Source organism: Colletes gigas, unplaced genomic scaffold (assembly GCF_013123115.1).
Source record: "Colletes gigas isolate AHSC1104 unplaced genomic scaffold, ASM1312311v1 Colletes_gigas_Sc00021, whole genome shotgun sequence".
Taxonomy (NCBI): domain Eukaryota; kingdom Metazoa; phylum Arthropoda; class Insecta; order Hymenoptera; family Colletidae; genus Colletes; species Colletes gigas.
In genome coordinates, this window is record NW_025106650.1 from 689,825 (window position 1) to 713,932 (window position 24,108).

General features: G+C 33.4%; 5 protein-coding genes across 22 annotated transcripts in view; 2 read left to right on the top strand and 3 right to left on the bottom strand.

Moving 5' to 3' along the window:
* Positions 1-613: 613 nt before the first annotated feature.
* Positions 614-12,642, bottom strand: LOC122401053 (lysoplasmalogenase-like protein TMEM86A). Its single transcript, XM_043402967.1, has 6 exons — positions 12,068-12,642; positions 10,142-10,305; positions 3,890-4,083; positions 2,342-2,457; positions 824-934; positions 614-752 (listed from the first exon to the last, which is right to left on the bottom strand). Exons 1-6 carry the CDS (start codon positions 12,086-12,088, stop codon positions 636-638), a joined length of 723 nt encoding a protein of 240 aa, XP_043258902.1. The 5' UTR covers positions 12,089-12,642; the 3' UTR covers positions 614-635.
* Positions 12,643-12,728: 86 nt separating this feature from the next.
* On the bottom strand, positions 12,729-14,298 carry LOC122401055 (ejaculatory bulb-specific protein 3-like). 2 transcript variants are annotated; one of them, XM_043402970.1, is made up of 3 exons: positions 14,289-14,298; positions 13,324-13,500; positions 12,729-13,018 (listed from the first exon to the last, which is right to left on the bottom strand). In XM_043402970.1, exons 1-3 carry the CDS (start codon positions 14,296-14,298, stop codon positions 12,849-12,851), a joined length of 357 nt encoding a protein of 118 aa, XP_043258905.1. In that variant the 3' UTR covers positions 12,729-12,848. The 2 variants fall into 2 exon arrangements, with proteins under 2 accessions (XP_043258905.1, XP_043258904.1); XM_043402969.1 differs by lacking the exon at positions 14,289-14,298 and having other exon boundaries at positions 13,324-13,771.
* Positions 14,299-16,265: 1,967 nt separating this feature from the next.
* On the top strand, positions 16,266-18,709 carry LOC122401052 (stomatin-like protein 2, mitochondrial). 3 transcript variants are annotated; one of them, XM_043402964.1, is made up of 8 exons: positions 16,266-16,284; positions 16,878-16,999; positions 17,083-17,196; positions 17,385-17,532; positions 17,596-17,844; positions 17,909-18,064; positions 18,134-18,378; positions 18,455-18,709. In XM_043402964.1, exons 2-8 carry the CDS (start codon positions 16,925-16,927, stop codon positions 18,614-18,616), a joined length of 1,149 nt encoding a protein of 382 aa, XP_043258899.1. In that variant the 5' UTR covers positions 16,266-16,284; positions 16,878-16,924; the 3' UTR covers positions 18,617-18,709. The 3 variants fall into 3 exon arrangements, with proteins under 3 accessions (XP_043258899.1, XP_043258898.1, XP_043258900.1); XM_043402963.1 differs by lacking the exon at positions 16,266-16,284 and having other exon boundaries at positions 16,816-16,999; XM_043402965.1 differs by lacking the exon at positions 16,266-16,284 and having other exon boundaries at positions 16,816-16,999; positions 17,089-17,196.
* Positions 18,710-18,882: 173 nt separating this feature from the next.
* Positions 18,883-19,685, bottom strand: LOC122401054 (protein KRTCAP2 homolog). Its single transcript, XM_043402968.1, has 3 exons — positions 19,597-19,685; positions 19,153-19,371; positions 18,883-19,058 (listed from the first exon to the last, which is right to left on the bottom strand). Exons 1-3 carry the CDS (start codon positions 19,598-19,600, stop codon positions 18,883-18,885), a joined length of 399 nt encoding a protein of 132 aa, XP_043258903.1. The 5' UTR covers positions 19,601-19,685.
* Positions 19,686-20,513: 828 nt separating this feature from the next.
* The window catches only part of LOC122401039 (phosphatidylinositol-binding clathrin assembly protein LAP), a 61,934-nt gene continuing 58,339 nt past the window's right edge, over positions 20,514-24,108 (top strand). For all 15 annotated transcript variants that reach the window (XM_043402928.1, XM_043402929.1, XM_043402927.1 and 12 more), the window contains exon 1: positions 20,514-21,066. In XM_043402928.1, coding sequence (XP_043258863.1) covers positions 20,937-21,066 — 130 coding nt within the window. In that variant the 5' untranslated portion in view covers positions 20,514-20,936. The remainder of the gene's footprint in view (positions 21,067-24,108) is intronic.

Here is a 24,108-nt window from a genome sequence, read left to right on the forward strand (position 1 = left end):
AAATATTTTCTACAAAATCTGATTAAAAAATAAATGCGAGAATACGCAACTCGCGTGACCTTTCAATTCATAAACTTCGTAAAGCACACGACAGTTGAAATTTAAAACATTACGATTGCAAAACATCTTAATTACCATTGAATACTAATACAAAAGTATTTCTAAAAATTCACAGCATCGAAGGTACGTCTTTCCTCTGTTCGACTCTGTCGTCAAACATAAAGAAAGCACTTCATAAACAATCGCGAAGACCGTATTCTACAGCAAATACACAATGCAACGAATCATCAAATAATTCCATAAAAACTTTTGCCTCAGAAAGGTGGCAGTGTCATGATCTTAGTATTATCATTGCCATAAATCATTTGATCGAGTGCATTGTAACTACTTACGATAATTATGCTACGACGAACTATATAATCTCTAGTGCGATACACAGCTTCAAAACAATTAGAGAAATTATCTGTTAAATTTATACTATAGAAATTAAATATTTAGTAGTGAGTAAAGGTAGTTCTATTAATTTAAATACTTTGTTAATTCTCCGGTTAGGATAATCCTCTAATCATTTTGAGCGGTATAAGACAGATCATTCGGTTATTATTTACAGTCTGCGAATAGGAGATCAAATCCTTTCAACCCTTTACTTGGTTCGCGTCATTTCTATTATTGCTAACGTTATTATTTTTAGAGCCCACCGCGCTCAATGCTATTCCCAATTGAGCCGCGTAATACGTCAGCATTATGGAGACCTGGAAAGCCAATCCGATGAATTAGTGATAAACTCGCTTTGGCAATTTACATACAACTTTGATTACTATACCTGAGAGTAAGGTAACGGAGTGTGGAAATAGTGAAAACCGAGCAAAGTATCAGATATGAGGAAACATATGCTCCCGATGCAGCTGCATAATTTAGTCCATGTCCATAATTCCTGGTGAAGAACAAATTAAATTTATTTAACTACGCGAAACGTCGAGCAATTGCAATAAATCGAACCGCTATTGCCTTTCTGTGTCAGCGTTTTCTAATCTCGGCTTAAAACTTGTACATAAGTTTATATTCAGCTCGTTTGCGAGAACGATCGGATTCTCAATGATACATCCGCTTTAGCCTTTTGCGGATCATAGGCCACATTGACGATTTACGCCAATAAATATACAGGGTGTTCGGCCAACCCTGGGAAAAATTTTAATGGGAGATTCTAGGAGCCAAAATAAGACGAAAATCAAGAATACCAATTTGTTGATCGAGGTTTTGTTAAAAAGTTATTAACGTTTAAAGTTCGGCCTGTAGAACGGCGATCTGCGTACAGCTGCGTGCACGCGATTTTAAACGTTAATAACTTTTTAACGAAGCCTCAATCAACAAATTGGTATTCTTCATTTTCATCTTATTTTGGCCTCTAGAATCTCCCGTTAAAATTTTTCCCAGGGTTGGCCGAACATCTTGTATATACATATATGTGGTGATCGTCCGCAAAGGGTTAATGTGATTTTGGACCGACAGGAGCCGGTCATAAATTACATCACGCTAAACTCGGCTAATTTTGGTCCACTCCTTGCCTTGTTGTTATGTTCGAATGTACCCCCCTCTTCCCTGAATCAAAAGATGAATATAAACGTGACGTAATTTGTGATCGTTTCTATAATAGTTACTTTAAATTTGTTTGTTATTTATCACATTACACCATGTAATTTACTCTATTTTTTAATCTGTTCAACATTGTGCAAGAGCGAAGACGTGATATTCACACACGACCGGAACAAGCTGACCTTTTCCTGCGGAACACGTGATATTTTTACCTCCTTAATAAAATTAGTAGGTCATATTCATACTTAATAAAATGCTCCATCTGTTTCTGCTAGTGCTTATGTATTTTAATTCTTAGGCGACCGTACGAAATTCATTAGGTAACGTTTTCCTTTAATTGACTGAAATTTAAGATTCGCGTTGAACAAGCAAAATTGTAAATGATATTTTTTAGAGGATTAAGCAGATACGTCTGTTTTTATAAATATTTTTGTTATACAATGTTTCTAATATTATCTCTTCTAATAAATGATGTTAATTAATTCATAATTTAAGTAATAGATGCAATTAATATTAATACATTTGCCAAAAAGATTTTCGGTAAATGATTTTTCTTGCCAATGTCGATTAAAAACTCCATTGCGCACTTTATGTGGAAAAAAGTTCGGTGGTCGCCTAAGAAATAAACGAAACAAGGTTTGGGAAACAACTAAGTGACTTGGTTTTTATGCGTGGTTGATTTTTTTTCAGAGATTGACAAACACCGTACGAGCGAAAGAAATAGTATTTCTTTTAATATTCTGCATACCCTATAAAATTGAACTCTTGAAATTGCTCTCCATGCCATGGTAGTCAAAAGCACAGTGTAAACTGGAACTCCGATGACCAGGATACCGTTCAAACCAGGCATCAAGGTATATATGACTAAAATACGAAGTTATATTGAAATTAACTTACCTGATTTTTAAAAGTAATCAATAAATTCTCTGACTAGTTGAAACTTCAATTAATTGCATAATTATTTAATACATTATTAAACACGATATATGAGCAGGACCGTTGCTGAGTTGTTGATTGCTCAGGTGCAAAGATAATATCGCCGCTCTTATTAATTTAATATTATTCAATAAGGGATGTAGTGTTTACTTTTATATCTATACAGGGTGTTGGGCCACCCCTGGAAAAATTTTAATGGAAGATTCTAGAGGCCAAAATAAGACGAAAATCAAGAATACTAATTTGTTGATGGAGGCTTCGTTAAAAAGTTATTAAAAAATTAAATTAAAAAATTTCAAATCATTCCGAAAAAATCATTTTTGGTTGTGAGACTCAATTACAATCATTTTTGGTGAATAGACATACCCTCGAAATCCTACCCACATTCGAGAAAAAAATTCGAGAAGGTACTGAAATTTTTAGACGTAATTAAAAAATTTCAAATCAGATTAAAAAAATTATATTTAGTTACGGGGGTCAATTACAAGCATTTCTGATGAATAGACATACCGCGAAATCCTACGCATTTTCGAGAAAAAAATTCTTTACCGAAAATCTAATGTCTGACCATGAATGATGATTCTCCTGAAACTCGGGGAAATTGAAAAGTCTGAAATCGTTCTAAAAAAATTATTTTCGGTTGCGGGGATCAATTGCAATCATTTTTGGTCATTAGACATACCCTCGAAATTCTACTCACCTTCGAGAAAAAAATTCAAGAAGCTACTGAAATTTTTAGACGAAATTAAAAAATTTCAAATCATATTAAAAAAATTAAATTTAGTGAGAGGGATCAATTACAAGCATTTTTAGTGAATAGACCTACCCCCGAAATCCCACCCACTTTCTAGAAAAAAATTCAGTACGGGTGGAACTTTAAATGTTAATAACTTTTTAACGAAGCCTCCATCAATAAATTAGTATTCTTGATTTTCGTCTTATTTTGGGCCTCTAGAATCTCCCATTAAAATTTTTTCCTGGGGTGACCGAACACCCTGTATATTAATTCAGCAATGAAACTCTTATTGATAAATACGTCAGCATATTTTATATAATATTTATACATAAATATAAAATCAGTACTGACCAATTATGTAATGTTAGTAATAATTATGGACAGTTGATAAATATAGCTTTATATCATAGCTATTTCGGATCATATACAAAAATAAATTATTTTTGTATACAAATAGTATTACCAAGATTATATACAAAGTTAATTTCATTTTATTCTTATTAATAAAAATTTTACGTATAATAAACGACACCCTTTATACTCGCGTCAGGAACGGACCTGTGTCTGAGAATTTATTGATGACCTTACAAGGATAAAGATGTTATTTGTTCGTAAAAATCTCACCTAGCGAACACATAGCGTATAGAATTGTACCTAGCATTATGTTAAGCGGTATAAAACCAAATGCGCTGATGTACATTATCTGGGCGAGGGCAAACATACACATTCCAGGCGTGAAACAACTGGGCCACACCAGTAGTGCATCGCCCATACAACTGAATATTAGCCCTGTCAGTATTCGTCTGGAAAATGCGTATCTGAAAAGAGTATAGACGATTTCGTACGTGCATCTGTTTTTTTTGTTAACGGTCACGCGATAAGAATAGACAATGCTTTCGATGGCGGAACAATACTATCCGAAAGTGCTGTGAATCGTATAATGTACTGAATATCGAGCACAACATGTACGGAGAAAACCATGTTTTTGAGCATGATTGAAATTTTCTTATACGAATACTACTATGATTCTGAGCCCCCCTTTAGAAATTATTCAGTTTTCATCGCACCCTTTAAAACTCGCGCAACATACTGTTGCAATAAACTGTCACTTCTATAGCTTATTACTGACTCCTTTTCCATACTGCTTAAAATTAATATAGGGTAAACAAATTAAAGTCTGACGCAGATAATTGTGTGTACCCGGTATCCAATCTGACCACATTTTATTTGAAACAAAAATGAGAAACAACGCTTCACTTTTATTTCCTACGACGTTATTTGGAAATAATTGGAGATCACGGTTTCAAATTTAACACTAACACTTTCTATCGCGGTTCACGCATACTTTTGATTAAAAATCGTTTAGCACCTTTGCATCTGGATGCAAATAACTGGGGAAATAATTGTAAAAATAAATGTTTTCACAAAGCTAAAAAGTCAATCGAAGAAAAATGATTTAGAAAATAATTTCAAGTAGTGTAATAACTTTAATGTTAAATATTTTTCAAACTATAAATCGTGGGACCCCAAAATCGGGTACCACTGGCTTTAATCCTTTAGCTCTTCGGAAACCCCCAACTTTAGGGGATGGTATTAGAAGTAGGTTTATACTAGAATCAATTTCTTTAGAAGTAATTCTCGCGATGAGTGATTTAAGCCAACAAAGAAATTATAAATGCTATTGAGGCTACAGAAAGAAAGATTCAAAGACAAGTAACAGTTATTCTAGACTAGAAACGAGGTAGACGTAACATGTGCGTCGAAAGCGATAATAAATATAAATTAGGTGTGATAAATACCAAAGACACGTATGCAAAGAATATTCAACATCAAAAACTTATTTAGTATGTATACATTGCAAAGAGTATGCAAGGTGTTCGGCCAGCCCTGGAAAAAATTATAATGGGACATTCTAGAGGCCAAAATAAGACGAAAATCAAGAATACCAATTTGTTGATAGAGGCTTCGTTAAAAAGTTATTAACATTTAAACTTCCGCCTGTATTGAATTTTTTTCTCGAAAATACGCAGAAATTCGAGGGTATGTCTATTCACCAAAAATTATTGTAATTGACCCCCCCTAGCTAAAAATAATTTTTTTAGAACGATTTGAAAAAATTTAATTCAATTTTTTAACAACTTTTAAACGAAGCTTCAGTCAAGAAATTGATATTCTTGATTTTTGTTTTATTTTGGCCTCTAGAATCTCCCATTAAAATTTTTCCCAGGGGTGGCTAAACACCTTGTATATTATTTTTGTTGTTCTTTGAACATTGTTTGTATTTTTTTGTATTTTTGTTATTCTATTCAAATACTGTATTTATTTGCGCTATTAAAAATATAATATTTTAGTGTCTTAATTTAAAAATAGAAAAAATGATAGACTTGGTTCTATACTGACCCAGGCACGGTTACCGGGGGGTTAAAAATTGATCTGTAGGGAGAACAGATAAGAATACGTTTCATTCATATAATTCATAGTTTTCAGTATAAGCATAGAAAATTTCATTCTCATCCGATTATTAATTCAACAGTTACAATTTATTGAATCAAAATTGGCTCTATTCATAAAATGACGTACATTCCGTTAGTATTACTTAACCAGGAATTACAACTACTTATCATAATAAGGAAAATGGGATTCATAAACGTTGAGGAAGTAGATACGATCATAATTACAGTGAATGATACAAAAATGAAGTGTAGGGAAGCATTTATACGCGGAAATCCTGAATAGGAACATCCTTCGCGTCATACATTCGATATTTCTTTTTTATTGGAACAGAAATATTATACCTCAATGCAAGATATTATTTTTTTAGGTATTCGCAACTTTAGTGTCTGATTATTTCCAAGAGTATTAAGTTATTTCATGAAATAAGATAACACGTTATCTGAAACAATATTTCAAACACTGTTGTTTCAAAAGTACATTGATCTGCTCGGTATTTATTTTTAGATTGTTTGAAAATAATGGCTCCTTAATTTTCGAGTAGTGTAATATAATCTACTGGTTATTCTTCTGGGTGTTAATGCCATATATTGAATGAAACAGGTCTGGGCACATTTTATATGAAATAAGATAACAAATAATCATATTATTTCACATACTTTATTATTTTTATTACACAGATAATATAGAAAATTGACTTTATTTTGCGTTTAATTTAAGTAAATTATTTCTAAATAATTTGTTCAGTTACTTCATTTAAATTGTGCTCATTGACGGTTGAAAACTATTTAATTTAAAATTTGTCGTGATATTTATTGTTCTGAACTTGTCGAAATTCATGAGTCCTATTTACGTTTATTTTTCTTAACACATTAACGACGGGGCATTTTTATTAAAACTTTCCTATACGATTATTTTAATAATATACATAGAATTCCTTCAACGTGATAAGTATTTTTGTAATTAATATATTATATGTGAATAATATTAGAATTTTTTTTTCTTGTGTTATTGGAGAAATTACTAGAAAAACACACACTTGTCATATAACGAGAATACTCGTTTCCCGTCGGTAACGTGTTAACATTTTCTCTTATGAATTCATTTTTGTACGTCATCGGTAAAAAGACCCGACAGTCAACAAGTAAATAGTTTATTATTTGTTGTTCCAATTGCAAATGAATGCAGTTCCGATGTTATTGCTTCATTTGTTTTCCTAAAGGAAATTACTTAACTGGCGCAGATCACCTAATTGCGTTTACTCAGTTTTTATATATTTATGCTTCAACATATGTTCTGAACTTGTATTTCTACACGAGACAGTATATGGAAATTTGCATGTGGCGCAGTCCACACAGAATTAGATTCAAAATCCAAATAACGAAATGTCATTTGAAAAATTATTCGATCGTTAAAATAAGTTGACTCGTAGTTATTTCAACTAAAATGTAGCCAAATATAATTATTTTTTCAAATAATTTATTTGGATAATGTCCAGGCTTGGAATGACATAACAGCGAACCGCAACAGTATGGCGCTTCAATACAAATGGGTTAAGAATATCCAATCAAACGATTTTATGGATTCATTTGTCATGATTTAAAATATTATATTTTTAATCGTAAAATATAAATATCTAGGAGCAAGGTATGATTCTACGTGTAACGAGTATTTTTCCGAAAAATTACCGATACCGCTTCGAAGGGCATAATTCTCGTCGTGTTGCACAGAATCGGGCTAATTATTTAAAATAACAAACTGTAAATAACGATTATTTAAATAAAACTTTCGCTATAACGGGCGTATCCTAGTATCTGGAACTCACTTTAGCGATCGATTGATGACACAAAAACATCGAGAAAAGTTCATGTAATCACGTGCCCTATTTGACCTTGTTCCCGAGTTATACCCATTTTTGTACTTCGATGATTCTTAATCACCAACCGAGCGCTATTATAGCTAGCTCTGATGTTCGATAACTCATTGTTTTCTTTAGTGGGAGATCGCCGAGCCAATTGTATGAATTATTGGAAGAAATTCCATTAGATATGCATCACGTGTTCCACAACGATTTTCTAACGGACAGAGATGCCGTATATCGTGCAGAACAAATTTTCTGACCTTATCTTCCCCAGAAGTATAAATCCATCTAATTGTTATTCTTTGGACCATTTAAAAACATTTATTTACCCAATACTAACTGTCGGTATTAAAATTCTTTGGCTACATATACAGGGTGTTCGGCCACCTCTGGGAAAAATTTTAATGAAAAATTCTAGAGACCAAAATAAGACGAAAATCAAGAATATCAATTTCTTGACTGAGGCTTCATTAAAAAGTTATTAAAAAATTAAATTAAAAAATTTCAAATCGTTCTGGAAAAATTATTTTCGGTTGCAGAGGTCAATTACAATAATTTTTGGTGAATAGACCTACCCTCGAAATTCTACCCACTTTCGAGAAAAAAAATTCGAGAAGGTACTGAAATTTTTAGACGAAATTAAAAAATTTCAGACCATACTAAAAAAATTATATTTAGTGAGAGGGGTCAATTACAAACATTTTATATCATTAGACATACCCTCGAAATCCTACCCACTTTCGAGAAAAAAATTCGAGTAGGTACTGAAATTTTTAGACGAAATTAAAAAATTCCAAATCATGTTAAAAAAATTATATTTAACGAGAGGGTTCGATTACAAGCATTTTTGGTGAATAGACCTACACCCGAAATCCCACCCATTTTCTAAACAAAAATTCAGTACTGGCGGAACTTTAAACGTTATTAACTTTTTAAGGAAGCCTCCATCAACAAATTAGTATTCTTGATTTTCGTCTTATTTTGGTCTCTAGAATCTCCCATTAGAATTTTTCCCAGGTGTGGCCGAACACCCTGTATAAAGAAAGCTACCAACAAATTCGACAAAATACTTAGATTATTTGGAAAAATAAGAAGTTCGCGGAATATCTACAGCCTCGAATTTGTAGTAAACAACTGCACTTTATCTAATATTTTATTATATATCCGAAATATTTCAATACCGGCAGTTAGTATAAAAAAAACAAATGTTTTTAAGTGACCCTAAGAATAAAAAGTCAATGGATTTACTTCTGGGGACAGATAAGGTCAAGCAATTTATCCTGCACGATTGTACATATCTCCACTGGTTAGAAAATCGTTCGACAAACTACACGTGACGCATACATAATGGAATTTTTTCCAATAATCGTACGCGATTGACTTGGCAATCTCTCATTGAGGAAAACAACGAGTTATCGAACATTGTATACAAACATTTTAATAGAACCAGTCATAATAGCTTAGCGATTAAGAGTCGTTGGAGTACAAAAATGGTCGTAATTTCGGAACAAGGCCGAGCAGGGTACATGTTTACATAAACTTTGACCGTTGTTTTCGTTGCCTCGTGTAGTTGAATATACCCCGTGTAAATGCCCAACTTTGACCACGAGACCTAAAACGACAGGAGCACAGAAGCGGTGAAGAAGAAATCTAGCTTACACTTACATTTTCAGGTGACTTTTTCGATCGCTACATTTTCTGAACAAGTCTCAACTTTCAAAAGCGATTTTTCAACTTTCAAAATCTTTCATTTGTTTTATATATATATAATAAAGATATCGTCGAACACGACCGTTCAACGTTATTCCGGTTGGTCGGAACATAACGAAACGAGAGCAATCGCTGGGAAACGTCACAAGGCCAACCGAGAAAGAGAGAGAGTGTGTGTGTATGTGTAACACTTTGCCTCGTAACGAATCGATCCTCTTCTCAATCCAACGAAACTTGCTCGAAGGCACAAACTGCTATTACAATAGAATTTCACGCGATCTGTGGAACGTGGAGATCGTTAAAGATTGAGCAGTGGAGGAGGGGTAGGGCGGAAGGGAGGGGGGATCTTCGAAACGTGCGTTGCCGATTAGAAAAAATAAAAAAAAGCGACCTGAAAATAAGCGTGTAAGCGAGGTCAACATGATAATGGCTGGCTAGCACCTACAAGTAGTTACGGAAATGTAACACAGGCTCGATTAACTCGTTTCTTCCGCTTCGCTGATCGTTTGCTCGTTAAAGGTGTCATTTGTAACGCAAATGTAGCAACTTGCGCTGCGTCGTACGCGTCGGACGGAAAAAAAAAAGAAAGATGCAAAAGCTGTTGAGAGTTGGCGTTAGGCAAATTTTTTTTTTTTGTTATTATTAGTAGACTCGTGAACCAAAATTTGCGCATACTTGGCGTAAATCGGTAATTATTCTTAGTATCTGTTAAACACGTACAGAAGCGTATGATTTTTTTTCTTTTGTTTTAATCGTGTATTACGAATTGAATGACGCGTGCTTTGTTAGTCGAGAAATGCGAAAGAAAGGCGAGAACGAAAGGATCGGCGCATGCAAAATTCTGTCGCACTTACTCCTGCGATAAACTAATTCCGTGTAGGAGAACAAAGACGATAAGACTTATAATTGGCAAACACTTGAAACACGCCGTCAGTAGTGACGGTTGCTCGGCCAATAATATAAAATACACAGACACGGTTTTAAAGAACGGGACTAGCTTTGGGCCGACACTTTTTAACTGCAACAGACAAAACGAGAAATTGGAATCGAGTTAGGGTTGTTTAATGCAACTTTTTACACTTTCTTCACCGAGACAGTGAACGTTTCGCGTCCGGTCGAATTTTATTTAACGATATAACGCAATGTTTAACGCGTCGGTCACCGGTGACCGACACTTTAAACTTACAACAAAAGAACCCTGATACTTGTGAAATTGTAAACAATTAACACCGACGTGTTAATGTAAATACGAGTGCTCGCTGATGACTTTCTCGAAATTTTCATTTCCGGTAATTAAGAATGTCTCAGTAAAAAAAGTGATTGGGAAAAAAACAATTTTGTTAGGCAAAGGTCAGTGTAGGCACTGGTATAGGTGAAATCAATTATTTTAATGAACATATATGAATTATCATGAATGTTATTTTGCATTATATACATTCGCATTTATGTACCTAACATAATAAACATTTGAAAACTGCTATTCTTTTGTTCATTTTCGTTATTATGAAAATGTACATTTTTATCAATAATTTTATAGAACAAAACGATCGATTGATTTTCAAAATTTTTATCTTGCTAAGTACATAAAAGACAGTAATTAAAGGAAGAGAAAAATAAATACAAAAGATAAGATAGTAGGAAATTGTATTATCACAGTGTGAGAAAACAGGATGGTTTATCAATTATTATTTCCTATTCTTGTATAAATAAATACAAAAGATAAGATAGTACGAAATTGGATTACCATAGTATGATCACAATTAATGGTTTATTAATCATTGTTTTCTATTCTTGTAAAATCATAATAGTGCTTTGTTTCAAACCTATGAAAGATACTTAAATTGGTTGAGGAAGTATTTACACATGTATGTAATTGTCTTTGCATGCAAACATTTGGAATTAGAATGTATACATTGTATAATCCACTGAGTCTTTATAAATACTAGATTATGCTTAATATTTATGATATCGATGATATACAATTTCAACCAGATATAGTACATATGAAGAAGTTTTGAAGCATTGTTTTACTTTTGTTAAAGTTTAAATTGTTCAACAATCCAGAACAAATACTGTATTAAAATGAATCGATTCTCAAGGACTGGTTTTATTACTTACATTAAAAGAAAATGTATTTCAATAACGCACAGTTTGTATATACATAGTGTTAAATGGTCAATTAAACAATCATTAGAAGATTGCAACAACTCAGCCAAGACAGTGAAGAGTATTCAATGACACCCAATTATTATGTCAATTAAACCAGAGTTAACGTTATTTGTACTGGCAACAATCGATAAATTGTTCATTAAAGAATATGTACAATTCTATTTGTACGAAGAAAGTGTAGTTCTAACGGTTGCAGCGAACTGAAGTAATAACGTGTATCGGAACAAAACTAAAAAAAACGGAAGAAATTATTTTTTCAATCGTGATAATAGACGCGTAAAAACGTGACTAACAATACTACCAACGTTAGTTATTAATACTCCGTAAACAAAAAGGAAAGTCAGTAACGAGTGTACTGCACAAAAAAAAAGAAAAACAGCAGTCATTCAAAACAAAGAAAACAGCTGTTTGACAGCAAGCTGGTTCTTCCTCGTTTTTCGTTCCGATCGAACGAAAATAAAAAAAGAATCGTTCAACTTCTTTGTTATAAGAACAAAAGAAAAGGCAAAAGTGATCGAAATGCAAGTAATAATGAAAACATGTGAATGAAACAGAGGTAATTGAAATGATTGACGCGAGGGAGGTAATCGATGTGAAAAAATATTGCTCACCACTTGTGTAGGCGATGACATTTTAAATTAAACTGTAATTTTGGTTCGAATAATGGCACGCACCTACATGCACGATATTTTCCACTGCACTGTCAATTGCTATACAATTATCACAGTAGGCTGCTCTCCTGACGACTGCATTATTTCTCCCTGCGAGAACGACGTCGTTTCTTATTGGCTGATTCTTCGACTGCCACTGGTATCGACCAATAAACGCACACCACTTTTGTTTCGACGAAAAAATTTATTCCTAACTTAATCTGTATGGTTTCAGAAAATCCGCGGCATAAATCGCGTACAATTTTCTGATTCTATCCGTGTTACCATGTTTCGATCTGTATTTCGTATCATCTTTTGTGTAGTTACGTTATTGGGCCATAGTCCTATTCGCCTCTCGTGTTTCGGGATAAAAGTCAACAAATGAAAATAAATAATTGTCAGTTTCGTCCAAAGTAGTCCGCACAAGAAACAACAAATTTGTACGAACGAAATTTCAAAATTAAAGATCAGGGAGTTTCTTTGTTATTTCGAATTGATTGCGAGGGCGCGAAACTCGATTGCATTGTTTGAAAAACGTTGATTTCAATGTTGTTCGGTTGTCGCGTATATTTATAATGTATCACATTGGGACAGTAAAACTTTACGGAAGTTGATAAATTTAAAGCATTGCTTGAATTTTATTTCGTGATGATATAGTAATATCGCTACATTACTTAAGTTGGTACAATATTTAAAATTCAATTGTATACATCAACTGAGAATAAGAATTTGTCATAATTATTTACTCTTTGTTTAACTGGTATTTTTTTATGCTGTCCAACATTGAGACCACAAATTGATTCCATTTATCTGGTTGGTTCTTGTCATACCAGTCTGAGATTTTATCGAATTTCTCCTTCTGCAAGGCGGTGCATTTTTTGCAATTTGTTGCCATTGCTTCAGGCAAATACTCTAAAAAATTACACAATATCGTACAGTACATCGTCATAAATTCATGATTATTATTATTATTATTATTATTATTATTATTAAGGTTGCTTCAATCGTCAAAGATTCTCAGAAATCGCAGTTATAATGTCATGAATAAACAATAAAATTTATAAAACGAAAAATATCGTGACTACAATATTGTTGCATGCAAGAACTATGAAAATGTATAAATCTACGAGAATTTCAACGCGACACTACCTACAGTATGAAGCTGTCTTCATTGATTGCGCCGATTTTGTTAAAATAAAAATTTTAAATATACATACGTTTAAAGAACATCGCATCCGCCGTTACGCAAGGCCCCTTATCAATGAAGCAATTATAGTATTGATCTCTCATACGATCATTCGCCAAAATTTTGTCTACATCGATGTAATCATATTTATCCGGATAAAAGTCTTCTTCGGCGTTCGTCCACGCCATAAGGGAGAATACTAGCAGTACTATGTAGCAACGCATGATGTTTAAGTTTAACAAACCGAATCCTTCCAAACGGATGATCTTATTTTATCTTAAATACCTTGTAGGAAACTGAGCGTAAATGCGACGATTCTGATCATTTATATATTCCCCCTGATACAAACGTTACACAACATACATGCGAAACACGTATTAAGAGTTTAAAAAATGTTTCAAATTACTGATAATTATGCTGACAGAATGATAAAAAATAGTGATCACGACAATCTAGTATACATGAACGTGACACATACTATGTGGAATGATTTGTAATGAATTTTTAATTTAACTTAATTCATACGATTGTAATATATTACAGCGCTTACATGAACAAATTATTGTTTTGATTACTTATTCACAAAACATTGATAAGTCGTCTTCTTTAGATCTTCTGTTTACAATACCTTTATATATATATACAGGGTGGTCCACCTAAATATCTCCTCTAATTGTGGAGATACAAAAAATGTTTTGTATGCTATTTGAATGGTTTGAAAAAACCTTTCTTTTGCAAAAAAAATTTTGTTTCTCGGGTAATTTTTTTCGGAGTTTACAAGGTTATCGATGTTTTTTTGCGTATAATTGTATAATTTTTTTTATTGCATCGTGTAGCTGATGTAAAAATACGTTCAGATATGTACATTACATGACCTTGAAATGACCTTTGAGATCGAAAATTAAATGGAAACGAAAAACTTTTGTCTATCGAGACTTTAGAGACCAAGACGTCATTCAGGAATCTGTAAGAGTAAATAAACATGTTTACTATCACAAAACTCCATTATGAAATTTGTAATACTTTTTTACGAACCTATTTTTCAAATTTCCATTGTAATAGATGTTTGAAATGGTACCCCTCCACATCGATACATTTTTTAAAATGTAGAACGAGAGGCTCTTTGGCCTTTTCAAATGTTGTGGGATTAATTGCAGTACAAGCTGTTATTATTCTGTCTTTCATGTTCTCTAGTGTTGTTGATTGTTCACAATAAACAACTTCTTTTAAATGTCTCCATAAGAAATAATCTTATAGAAATAAACTTTTCTCAACTATAACTGAATTGATTTATCAGTCTCTTGTTATATGCCGTTTCCATAGTGCTTTAAAAAAAAATTTCAGTTAAATGATATTAGTGTAGTAATCAATATTAAACAAAAAATGAAATATACTTACATATTACCAGTTTAGCTATTGCTAAATTATCAATAACATCTTCCCTTATCAATTTGTATTGAAATCTTTAGATTTTTCATACCCATATTAGACATCAACTATACCTATATTTTGATATTTTACAATGATACATAATCCTGGGTAAACTTAGTTATTGAAGCTTTCAGATAGTGATAAATCATGAATATTAATGTTCATTTGTATTATATTGATTCTGAAGTCTAACAAATTTGAAGCTGAAATAAGCATTTTGATGCTACATCCTAATGATCAAATTGAATGAATAAAATGATTACTATTTTTGGTGTTGCCAAAAAAGTATTGACATCAGTTGACAAGTTATTGGGACTTAGGTTTTTTTAAATGTAAAGTAACTGGTTTATTGCACAATGTGAAATTTTATATTTTATGATCCATTCAGGTTGTAAACAATATTACAATAGGTAAAATTTTCCATTTATTTCTAAGATAATAAAATAATCATTGTAGAATAATTTACCTACTTCATCTAAGAAGTTCAAATAGGGTTGAAGTACTTTGTTCACTTTGACGGTTAGTATTATTAACTAACCTTCAAAGATAGACAAATTTCATTTACAACTAACAATTACAAATTTTGGATTCATTTGTAAATTAATTTTAATTTATGATTTACTCGTAAATTTATTCGTAAATTAAAACTGATTAAAACCATTAACAAATTTTTTAAACCAATATCCAGGCGAGCAAAACTATACATAAAAGTTAGTTTACAAATGAATATAAAATTTGTATTCACTATTAATGAACAACTCTTATAATGACGATGTTGAGAGAAATGGTTTAATTAGGTTAACCTCACCATAAAATTCCTGTAACGATAAAAAAGAACTTCATCGTATATTCGTTAGAAATACAATCGCATTTAATGTTGTAACATGAATGTATTATCGTGAAAACGTAACTTACATCTTTAAAATTACATCTTAAGACGTTTAGGCATAAAATGGATGTCTTTAAAATGTCGTGTGCTGTCTGGAATGATTGTTCTGTAATTACTATTTAATAATATGCTGAACGTTTCGCGAGAAATGAGAAAAAACAACTGTTTATTTAAACTGCATGCAAACTGCATAAGTATTCCTAGAATTAGATAATAAAATTTTTCTCAAAGTTGACCATGCAGTTGTTTTAGAAAATGTTAGTTCAATTACATTAAAAATACACTAATTATACTGTTTAACAAATTAAAATCTTTCTCGTGATCTCCAATATCCACTGGGATATTTTTATAGCAAACTAAAAATCTCGGAAAGTTCAATTTAAACTTAAAAAATAGGGGAGAGTTTTTTGAACGTATATTCATTAAATTTCAAAATGAGCTGTTGATTTGGATACCTTTTACACAATTTTTATAAAACGCTTTGTCTTGGACAAATTTTCTGTGCATTATCGAATTCCGTAGACATTTCTAAAGAAGAAATCGCGCAGAAAAAGTGTCAGGACGGTTTTTAATTTGAACAGGTCAAAAAGCTATTAATCTACGTGTACATAACGCCTTGCTGCCATGCGATCATCAAGCCAGTATCGTAGCTACGCATGAATGGAACCAAAAGTTAGTTAATGTTCTTTACGTGTAATGATTCATTTTTTTCCCATATCACTGGATATTAATCACAAAGTTATAAGTGTAACGTTGAAATATTAACATTATCTATTCTTTGTTCAACGAGAAAGAGTTGGATAGCGAGAAAATTTCATTGATCCGCCGTAACTCCAGTCAGAAGTGTGTCTTAATCTGATACATACCGAATTGATAAATGTATTTTTATTTACATCAATTTATTGGATATTTTTATATATTTTCTTTTATTAATTCTTTTGCTGCAGTTCTATAATTATTATACATAAATAGTTACTTGTACAACTTTTATTGAATTTACATTTATTCGAGACGCATATCCGACCATATTAAAACTATTCAATTTTCGTTCATCGGTTTTATATTTTATCTACTGTACTTCGTGTATATATATTTTATTATTTTTAAATGTAGAGAGTGAAACACTGTGTTTTATGATTGAGAAAATTCTATTTTATTTTTTTGATTATTTGAATATCAAATACTAGCTTGTAATTGGTCGCTTTCGATATCATCTTTGAGAGAAATCCTTCATGACGAAAACGTGGTTTTATTTGTAATTATAGTTAATCTATTCTAAGTGTCAAAGAATCTTTTTCCACCCGTCAGTGTGATGTTGTTACGAAGATATAGATGCGGAATGAATAGCAGATTTAAGCTGCTTGTTCGTAATTTTGGAATTTTCAAGGTAACCGTAATATCTTCGAAACTATGGTAAATTGTAACCTCTGAAAATTATTTACGATTGTAATACAATAATTTTTTTCATAGCATCAGCCAGCTCTTGGGTTTGAACACGTTCCCAAGTTAGCAACAGCCCAACATGTGAGATACAAGAGTGGTACACCTTTAAATACTATCATAATGTTTGTTCCACAACAAGAGGTTTGTTACTTTTGGAAGCAATATCAAATTTTTTGTATTAAGTAAAATGATTTTTTGTATTAAGTAAAATGATTTTATGCACATTGTTGGTAGCGATGTTTACATTATTCTGAAAACAATCTTTTAAAATCATCTTGTCAATAAAAATTGTTAATTTGTATGAAGATACTAGAGCGATATTTTTTCAGGCCTGGATTGTCGAAAGAATGGGGAAGTTTCATAAAGTTTTAGAACCAGGTTTAAACATATTGATACCGATAATTGATCAGGTTAAATATGTTCAGAGTCTCAAAGAAATAGCTATAGAAATACCACAACAAACTGCGGTTACATCAGGTATATGTTATTGATAATACGTTCAAGTTAAATACCTAATACTATCGAAACTTTTATCTGCAGATAATGTAACGTTAAACATCGACGGTGTATTATATTTAAGAATAAATAACCCATACTTAACTTCCTATGGTGTTGAGGATCCAGAATTTGCTATAAGTCAGTTAGCATTAACTACAATGAGATCAGAATTAGGAAAAATATCTTTGGACAAAGTGTTCAGAGAAAGGGAAGGTCTTAATGTTTGTATTGTCGATAGTATAAACAAAGCAAGCGAAGTGTGGGGCATTACTTGTCTTCGATATGAGATACGTAAGTCAAGTAAAAATAATGCTTAAGAAAATATGTCACATTATCATTAAGCCTCTTATACTAGGTGACATAAGACTACCACAAAGAGTACAGGAAGCAATGCAGATGCAAGTAGAAGCAGAACGCAAAAAGCGAGCTGCAATTTTAGAATCTGAAGGTGCCAGAGATGCAGCAATCAATCTTGCAGAAGGGAAACGTTTAGCACAAATTTTAGCATCGGGTAATTATTCTTCACTTATATAGTTAAATTTTAATAAACAACTCATGTGTGTTGCATTTGCTTTCAAAGAGGCTGCAAAGCAAGAAGAAATAAATAAAGCCAGTGGTGCTGCATCAGCTATAATGTCTATCGCCGAAGCACGTGCAAATAGTTTGAAACTTGTAGCGGGTGCTCTAAGTATAACTGACGCAAAAAATGCAGCAGCGCTTAGTATAGCAGAGCTGTATGTCAAAGCATTTGATAAATTGGCAAAAAGCAATAATACACTAATATTACCCAGCAATGTCGCTGATGTGTCTTCTATGGTGACTCAAGTATGTTATGAAAAATTTGTATGTTTCGTATACAATACGTTATTTGCTTTTATGTAAAATGACTTAACAATTGTAGGCAATGACAATTTACAAACAACTAATAGCACAACCCAACTTTGACGATAGTCAAAGAAAAATAAATGGAGATGCTCAACTTAAAATTGATAGCTCGGATGAATCGTTTGAGTACTTCAGCGATAAAGAGGAAGCAGAGAAACATAGCAGAAGTAGAAAATAATATCCTAAAATATTGTGAAATGTTTATGTATAATACAAATACAGTTGAACTTTTCTTATCTACCTTCACTTGTACTTATACATACACGGGCGGTATATAAAATATTTAAGAATATGGAGAGAGAGGTAAATAATTATGAGCCATTGATAACAAATTCTTCGATATGGTATAAAAGTTCATAATTTAAAAATTACAAGATTTATCGTCCGTTATTTGCTTTAAATGCAATAGCATAATAGAAAAATTGCATTATGTTCTTAGTCTTCTTACTTTCTCTTCTTCGAATGGACCGATACTGGTACAGGTACTGGTATAGAATACGTCTCCTGTGAGATTCGGTTCATATAATACAAAGCAATTATAGAAAATAAGAAACAAGTTGTGGTTGCAACACGATGTACCAATCCTGATGCAATTAAGCTAACAATCAATGAAAACATAACTGCAACAAAAGAAAGATTTAATAGTTATTTTATCTTTCATCTAAATATTGACAAAAATAAATCGGAAATTGTAATTGACATTTGATTACAAACCTTCGGGGAATAACTTCTGCTGGAAAGATTTTCCAAATAGCACTGCTTCTAAATTTCCTATAGCAGTTAATACACATATAAATAATAAAGATCCAATATACCCTCCTAATATAGTATAGAGCTGTGACGATGCCAGCCAAGATTTGTAGATTTGCATTCCAGAGAACACAAGGACTGTGAGAATACACGATAGGTAAAATGATACTTTGCTATTGACCGCTGAAAAATTAGAAAAATAATGGAGGTTTTCATTAACGAATTCAATTACTATTTAGATGACAGATAATTGTAAATTTAAAACACCGATAAGCATACAACAGTATGGTTATAACACAGGTTATCAGCTGTAAACTTTGTTACGCTATTTTTAATTACATATTATGCAAAGAAGTGTTTCGATATTACTTAAAGTGTTGCGATTTTTGAATTCTCAGTTATACGTACACATTTTGTCAGGAAAACTTATTATTTCGTGAAGTCGAATGGATTTCCTGATTTTTCAATTCTTGCCACTTACCACGGTGGCCGGTATTGTATTCGTACCAACATTAACAGTTGCACTTGTACAAATATAAATGTTCCTTGATTCATTTTAGACCTATGGATTGATTGATATACGTTATAGATCTAAAACTAGTTACAAAGGCAAGTGTATATATTTTAAACGTAGGCATTTTCTTTAGCTCTCGTTTGGTATTTGAAAAGCGTTAATTATAAATTTGAAATTTTAATTTTAAATACATTGTACGACAATATAAATAGAATGTTACGTTACATTGAAATTTCGTTTCTTATAATTGTACAATTTGTTAAAGGAACTAAAAAAGGTTTGTTACGTAACAAACATATACGATATATTTTATTTGAAAGATAAAAATGTTGATATTCGGGTTTGATCATTGATAGAATATACTCTAGATGGAGTACATCGCGAGGAATATGCGTGCGCAGAAATTGGACCATCATTATCGATTTAAACCTTATTGCGGAGACACCCTTTTCGATCGATATTTATGTTACAAAGACTTATCCTCCTTATTTTCTTGATCTATTTATTATTTGTGAAAAATTACGCAACATCGTCTGTTATACAAATTAATTCGTGCAATTATGCACGAATGCACGTTCATCTAAATTTCCATCATACATACGCTACAAAAAAAATTATAAACAAGAAATAAGTTTAAACGACGGTTGTTCGTAATTTTGTATGAAAAGATTAATTGATCAAAGTCGAAGAATGTTTTAGAGTATCGGAGTTTTGGGGGAGCTTGTTTTGACCAGCGCGGTATGACGTCAGAGACAGTAGGCCGTGTTTGCGGAGAAAGACTAGGATTGGCTGTCAGGAGTGATCGGTCCGGCGAGGGAGTAGGAGGTCCGGGTCGCCATATTGGCTGATTGTGCGAGCCTTCTGTCGTCGCCGTGAGAGCTGAGCTGTCGTCCGCCCAGCTGAGACGTTAACGCGCGCGCGAAAGAGCTTCTCGGCTCTATCGAAACGTGATTTCGAGGACAGGCCGGCACCGGGAATTACGAAATCAATAGATCGAAGGGAACCGGATCGGAACCGGCGACACGTCGTATATTTTTCTTTCTCGGTGCTCGTTCGCTCGGGCTTATTTCGCCAGTTCCCGCGGTTGGTGTGTGCGTGTGTGTGTGTGTGACACGTTGTTCGACGCTGTCGTCGAACCCGGAGAACAGTCTCTAGGAGTGATAATATACACGGTCGTTGGACCGTAAGGTGCGTGAGCTTGGGAAAAGTTGAGTGTGACAGCAGCAACGACAGTATGGCGGGACAGACGATAAACGACAGGTTGCTAGCAGCGAGACACAGTCTCGCCGGGCAGGGCCTTGCGAAATCTGTGTGTAAAGCCACCACCGAGGAGATGATAGGTCCGAAAAAGAAGCATCTCGACTGTGAGTATACTTATCGTTCGTTCTTTTTGCTCTTTCGGTCCTGTCCGCGTCAATCAAACGGCAGACACATTTCCCTGTATCTACGATTAATTTCTCTCTGCACTTTCGATCGTGAAAAGCGAACGGATAGCTCGTCAGGATTCTCTCGTTAAGGAGCTCCGTACAGACGTGTCAGCGAGATTCAGTTAGCAGTTTTACAGGTTCAGAGGTCGCCCGGAAGAAAGTGAAACGTGTTCTGACAGGAATACACATCTTTTTTTTTCACGATCGAACGGAAACTATTTTTCCAAGGAGCATGAACTTTTGGAGAACTTGGACATTGACGGTTACACGTTAGTCATATTCGATGGGACCAGAAGCGAAACGCACCTTTCGTATATTTCTCTCCGTTACTCGTTAATGGGTTACTTTCCATTTCGAGGCGTAACGTGGAGGAAAGTACCTCGATTCAACGATTAAAAAGCGTGTTTTCCGTGGAAGTGAGAACGCGAAGGAATGCTCGATCAAAGAATTACTCGATCGGTCTCTGGGAAAAGGGCCAAAAATGCTCGACTACGAAGCAGGTCGGTCTGTACATTGATTTTAAGTGTCTTAGCTGTGCTGTTTGAGTCAACCAGAAATTGCCGTACGGCATCGAATTCTGTATTACCGAGTAACGAAATATGATGTGTGTCGTGTCACGTTCATTATATTAACCGTAACGTTGACACCGACCGTTATTTTTTTTTGTCGAATAATGTAATTTATCGCGAAGAAAACCATCTGATTTTTGCCTCGAACGTGGACAACTGCAATCGCGAGCTGTGTTCCGTATCGATTACATAGCTGGTTGCAAAGCACCTGCCGTCACGTTACATGTCGGTCATTACAACTACGTTAACGTGCACGCGTATTATCGAGAACTAGGGAATTTACATTGACGTAACGTTCTTTTTTCCACTAATTTTCAATAACGATTCCACGCATTATCGATCAAGTCAATGTGCTATTGTTAATATCGCCCTGACACACAGGATTGCGTCACCAGCGTCGATTTACGATTTTCTGGAAGTTATTACAAGATATTTAACTTTGATTAACCGCGATTTCTAGTTGAGTAATACGGGGGAAAGTTTTTGCATGGCAGGATTTTTATCGATAACAGATGTTTCGTGTGAAAGTAGTTTCTTGCATTTCCTGTGACCGCGCTAGGTGACTGTTACGATATTATAGGTTTACGAACGTTGCCGTGAACGCGTTAAAATTGAAAATCGTTAGCGACGTAACGTTATCCGGGGTATCGACGCAAAAACTGTTCCGTATTCGAATGCCACGGTGAATCTTCTCGGGAGTACATTCGTAGTTGTTGGTATACCTTACAGTTACTCGTGTATTTGTTGTTGTCTCGTATCCGTCACTATGCCCACGGTCATTATCGATAACACCAGGAGCAAGAATGTTTTGAATATCGAAATCTTTTTTTTTTCTCCGAACGTTGGTAGATCGTTGGTCGTTAACTTTTGAATCAATCGAACAGACGTTGTTGTCGCGCGTTTCCTTCGATGAGGAATACGATCTGTTACGATTTATAAATTCTTAACAATTTTGATTTTATTTATAGTCGAATGTTTAAAATAGTTATAAATAATTGAAATTGATGAATAGTACCCAAGATGTGGCACGTACAGGCTTCTCTACAAATACATTTATATATTATTAAGATATACAAAATTTTGTAACCTGTTTAGGTTTATCGCAGTCTTGGTGACACAATACGATACAGATAAATCAAATTTTATTAATCTGAGGCCAGCAATGTTTTTTCTTCTTTCTGAAAAATTAAAATTAGATTCTTGGCACTTGCGTTGTTCTCCGCAAAGACATTTTTAATTATCGATCGCGCAAAAACTTGATTATAAATAGAAAAACGAGCTACCCGTGTACTTGAACAGTAGGAAACCGCACGAGTTCCTCATGATTATCGATTTCATTGTCGCATGGTTGCATCAAGGTTTATAGGTATATGCGTAGGTGCTGTGACCTGTATCTGTTCCAATTTAAAAGTCCACCCTCATCGGAGAGTGGCATGTCGGGTCTTTGCACCTTTCAGTCATATCGAATTATTTCCAATTGCCCCGTTTGATCTTATCGCTTGAAAATTCCATTGAATCGACGGTGTCCACGTTCTCTTTGCATCTATAGACTGTATCGACATTTTGAAAATTCTTACGACGTTCACCATTTTTCTTTTTTTCATTTTTTGAAACGTTCGACGACATTTATCGATTAAGTTTTTTATTAGTTGGCTGGTGAATAACTATGCAATATTTTTTGTCTAAATTCAAAATAATTTGGAAAAATGTAGAGGATGGTAAGGAAAACTGGTGGTGAACGTATTAAAACGACATTTAAAAATTTGAATAATACAGATTTCTGTATTTTCTGTATCGACATTTTGAAAAATCTTACGACGTTCACCATTTCACTTTTCGAAACGTTCGACGACATTTATCGATTAATTTTTTTTATTAATTGGCTGGTGAATAACTATGCAATATTTTTTGTCTAAATTCAAAATAATTTGGAAAAATATCGAGGATGTTAAGGAAAACTGATGTGGTAGTCAACGTATTAAAACGATAATTAAAAATTTGAATAATATAGATTTCTGTATCGACATTTTAAAAAATCTTACGACGTTTGCTTGCTATTTTTCTTTTTTTTTTTTTTCATTTTTTGATACGCTCGACAACATTTATCATACAACTTGAAGTTAATTGTTTCACGTAGTATTAGTCACCTGTTCCTCTCGAAATGTTCTCGCGAGTGAACAGGCTACCAGTTCGCGTTTTGCTAGCGACAGGAGCGCGTTTCCGTTTTAGCGGAACGGAACTCACGGTCTTTCTTCCGGTCTGTTAATTTAGATAGTGAAATGAATTCTCGTCAATGATGCCTCTGCTGCGCTCGAACGCGTCCATTTTCCCGAAGAAGCTTTAAAATACACTCTCCCTTATTTGTCGACTCGTTGAAACGAAAAAGAATTCGGAAAACACAGACAAATAT

What these genes read in the sequence shown, in the direction of transcription:
- LOC122401052 (XM_043402964.1), top strand. Translation starts at nt 16,925, where the DNA reads ATGTTGTTACGAAGATATAGATGCGGAATGAATAGCAGATTTAAGCTG. An exon ending in ACAAACTGCGGTTACATCAG is followed by an intron (nt 17,533 to 17,595) that starts GTATATGTTATT and finishes TTTTATCTGCAG; the next exon opens with ATAATGTAACGTTAAACATC. An exon ending in TTGTCTTCGATATGAGATAC is followed by an intron (nt 17,845 to 17,908) that starts GTAAGTCAAGTA and finishes CTCTTATACTAG; the next exon opens with GTGACATAAGACTACCACAA.
- LOC122401055 (XM_043402969.1), bottom strand. Translation starts at nt 13,516, where the DNA reads ATGCGTTGCTACATAGTACTGCTAGTATTCTCCCTTATGGCGTGGACG. An exon ending in GGATGCGATGTTCTTTAAAC is followed by an intron (nt 13,019 to 13,323) that starts GTATGTATATTT and finishes GTAATTTTTTAG; the next exon opens with AGTATTTGCCTGAAGCAATG.
- LOC122401053 (XM_043402967.1), bottom strand. Translation starts at nt 12,088, where the DNA reads ATGTCATCGCCTACACAAGTG. An exon ending in GGAATTAGTTTATCGCAGGA is followed by an intron (nt 4,084 to 10,141) that starts GTAAGTGCGACA and finishes TACTCTTTTCAG; the next exon opens with ATACGCATTTTCCAGACGAA. An exon ending in CTCCGTTACCTTACTCTCAG is followed by an intron (nt 753 to 823) that starts GTATAGTAATCA and finishes TTGGCTTTCCAG; the next exon opens with GTCTCCATAATGCTGACGTA.
- LOC122401054 (XM_043402968.1), bottom strand. An exon ending in GCAGAAGTTATTCCCCGAAG is followed by an intron (nt 19,059 to 19,152) that starts GTTTGTAATCAA and finishes CTTTTGTTGCAG; the next exon opens with TTATGTTTTCATTGATTGTT.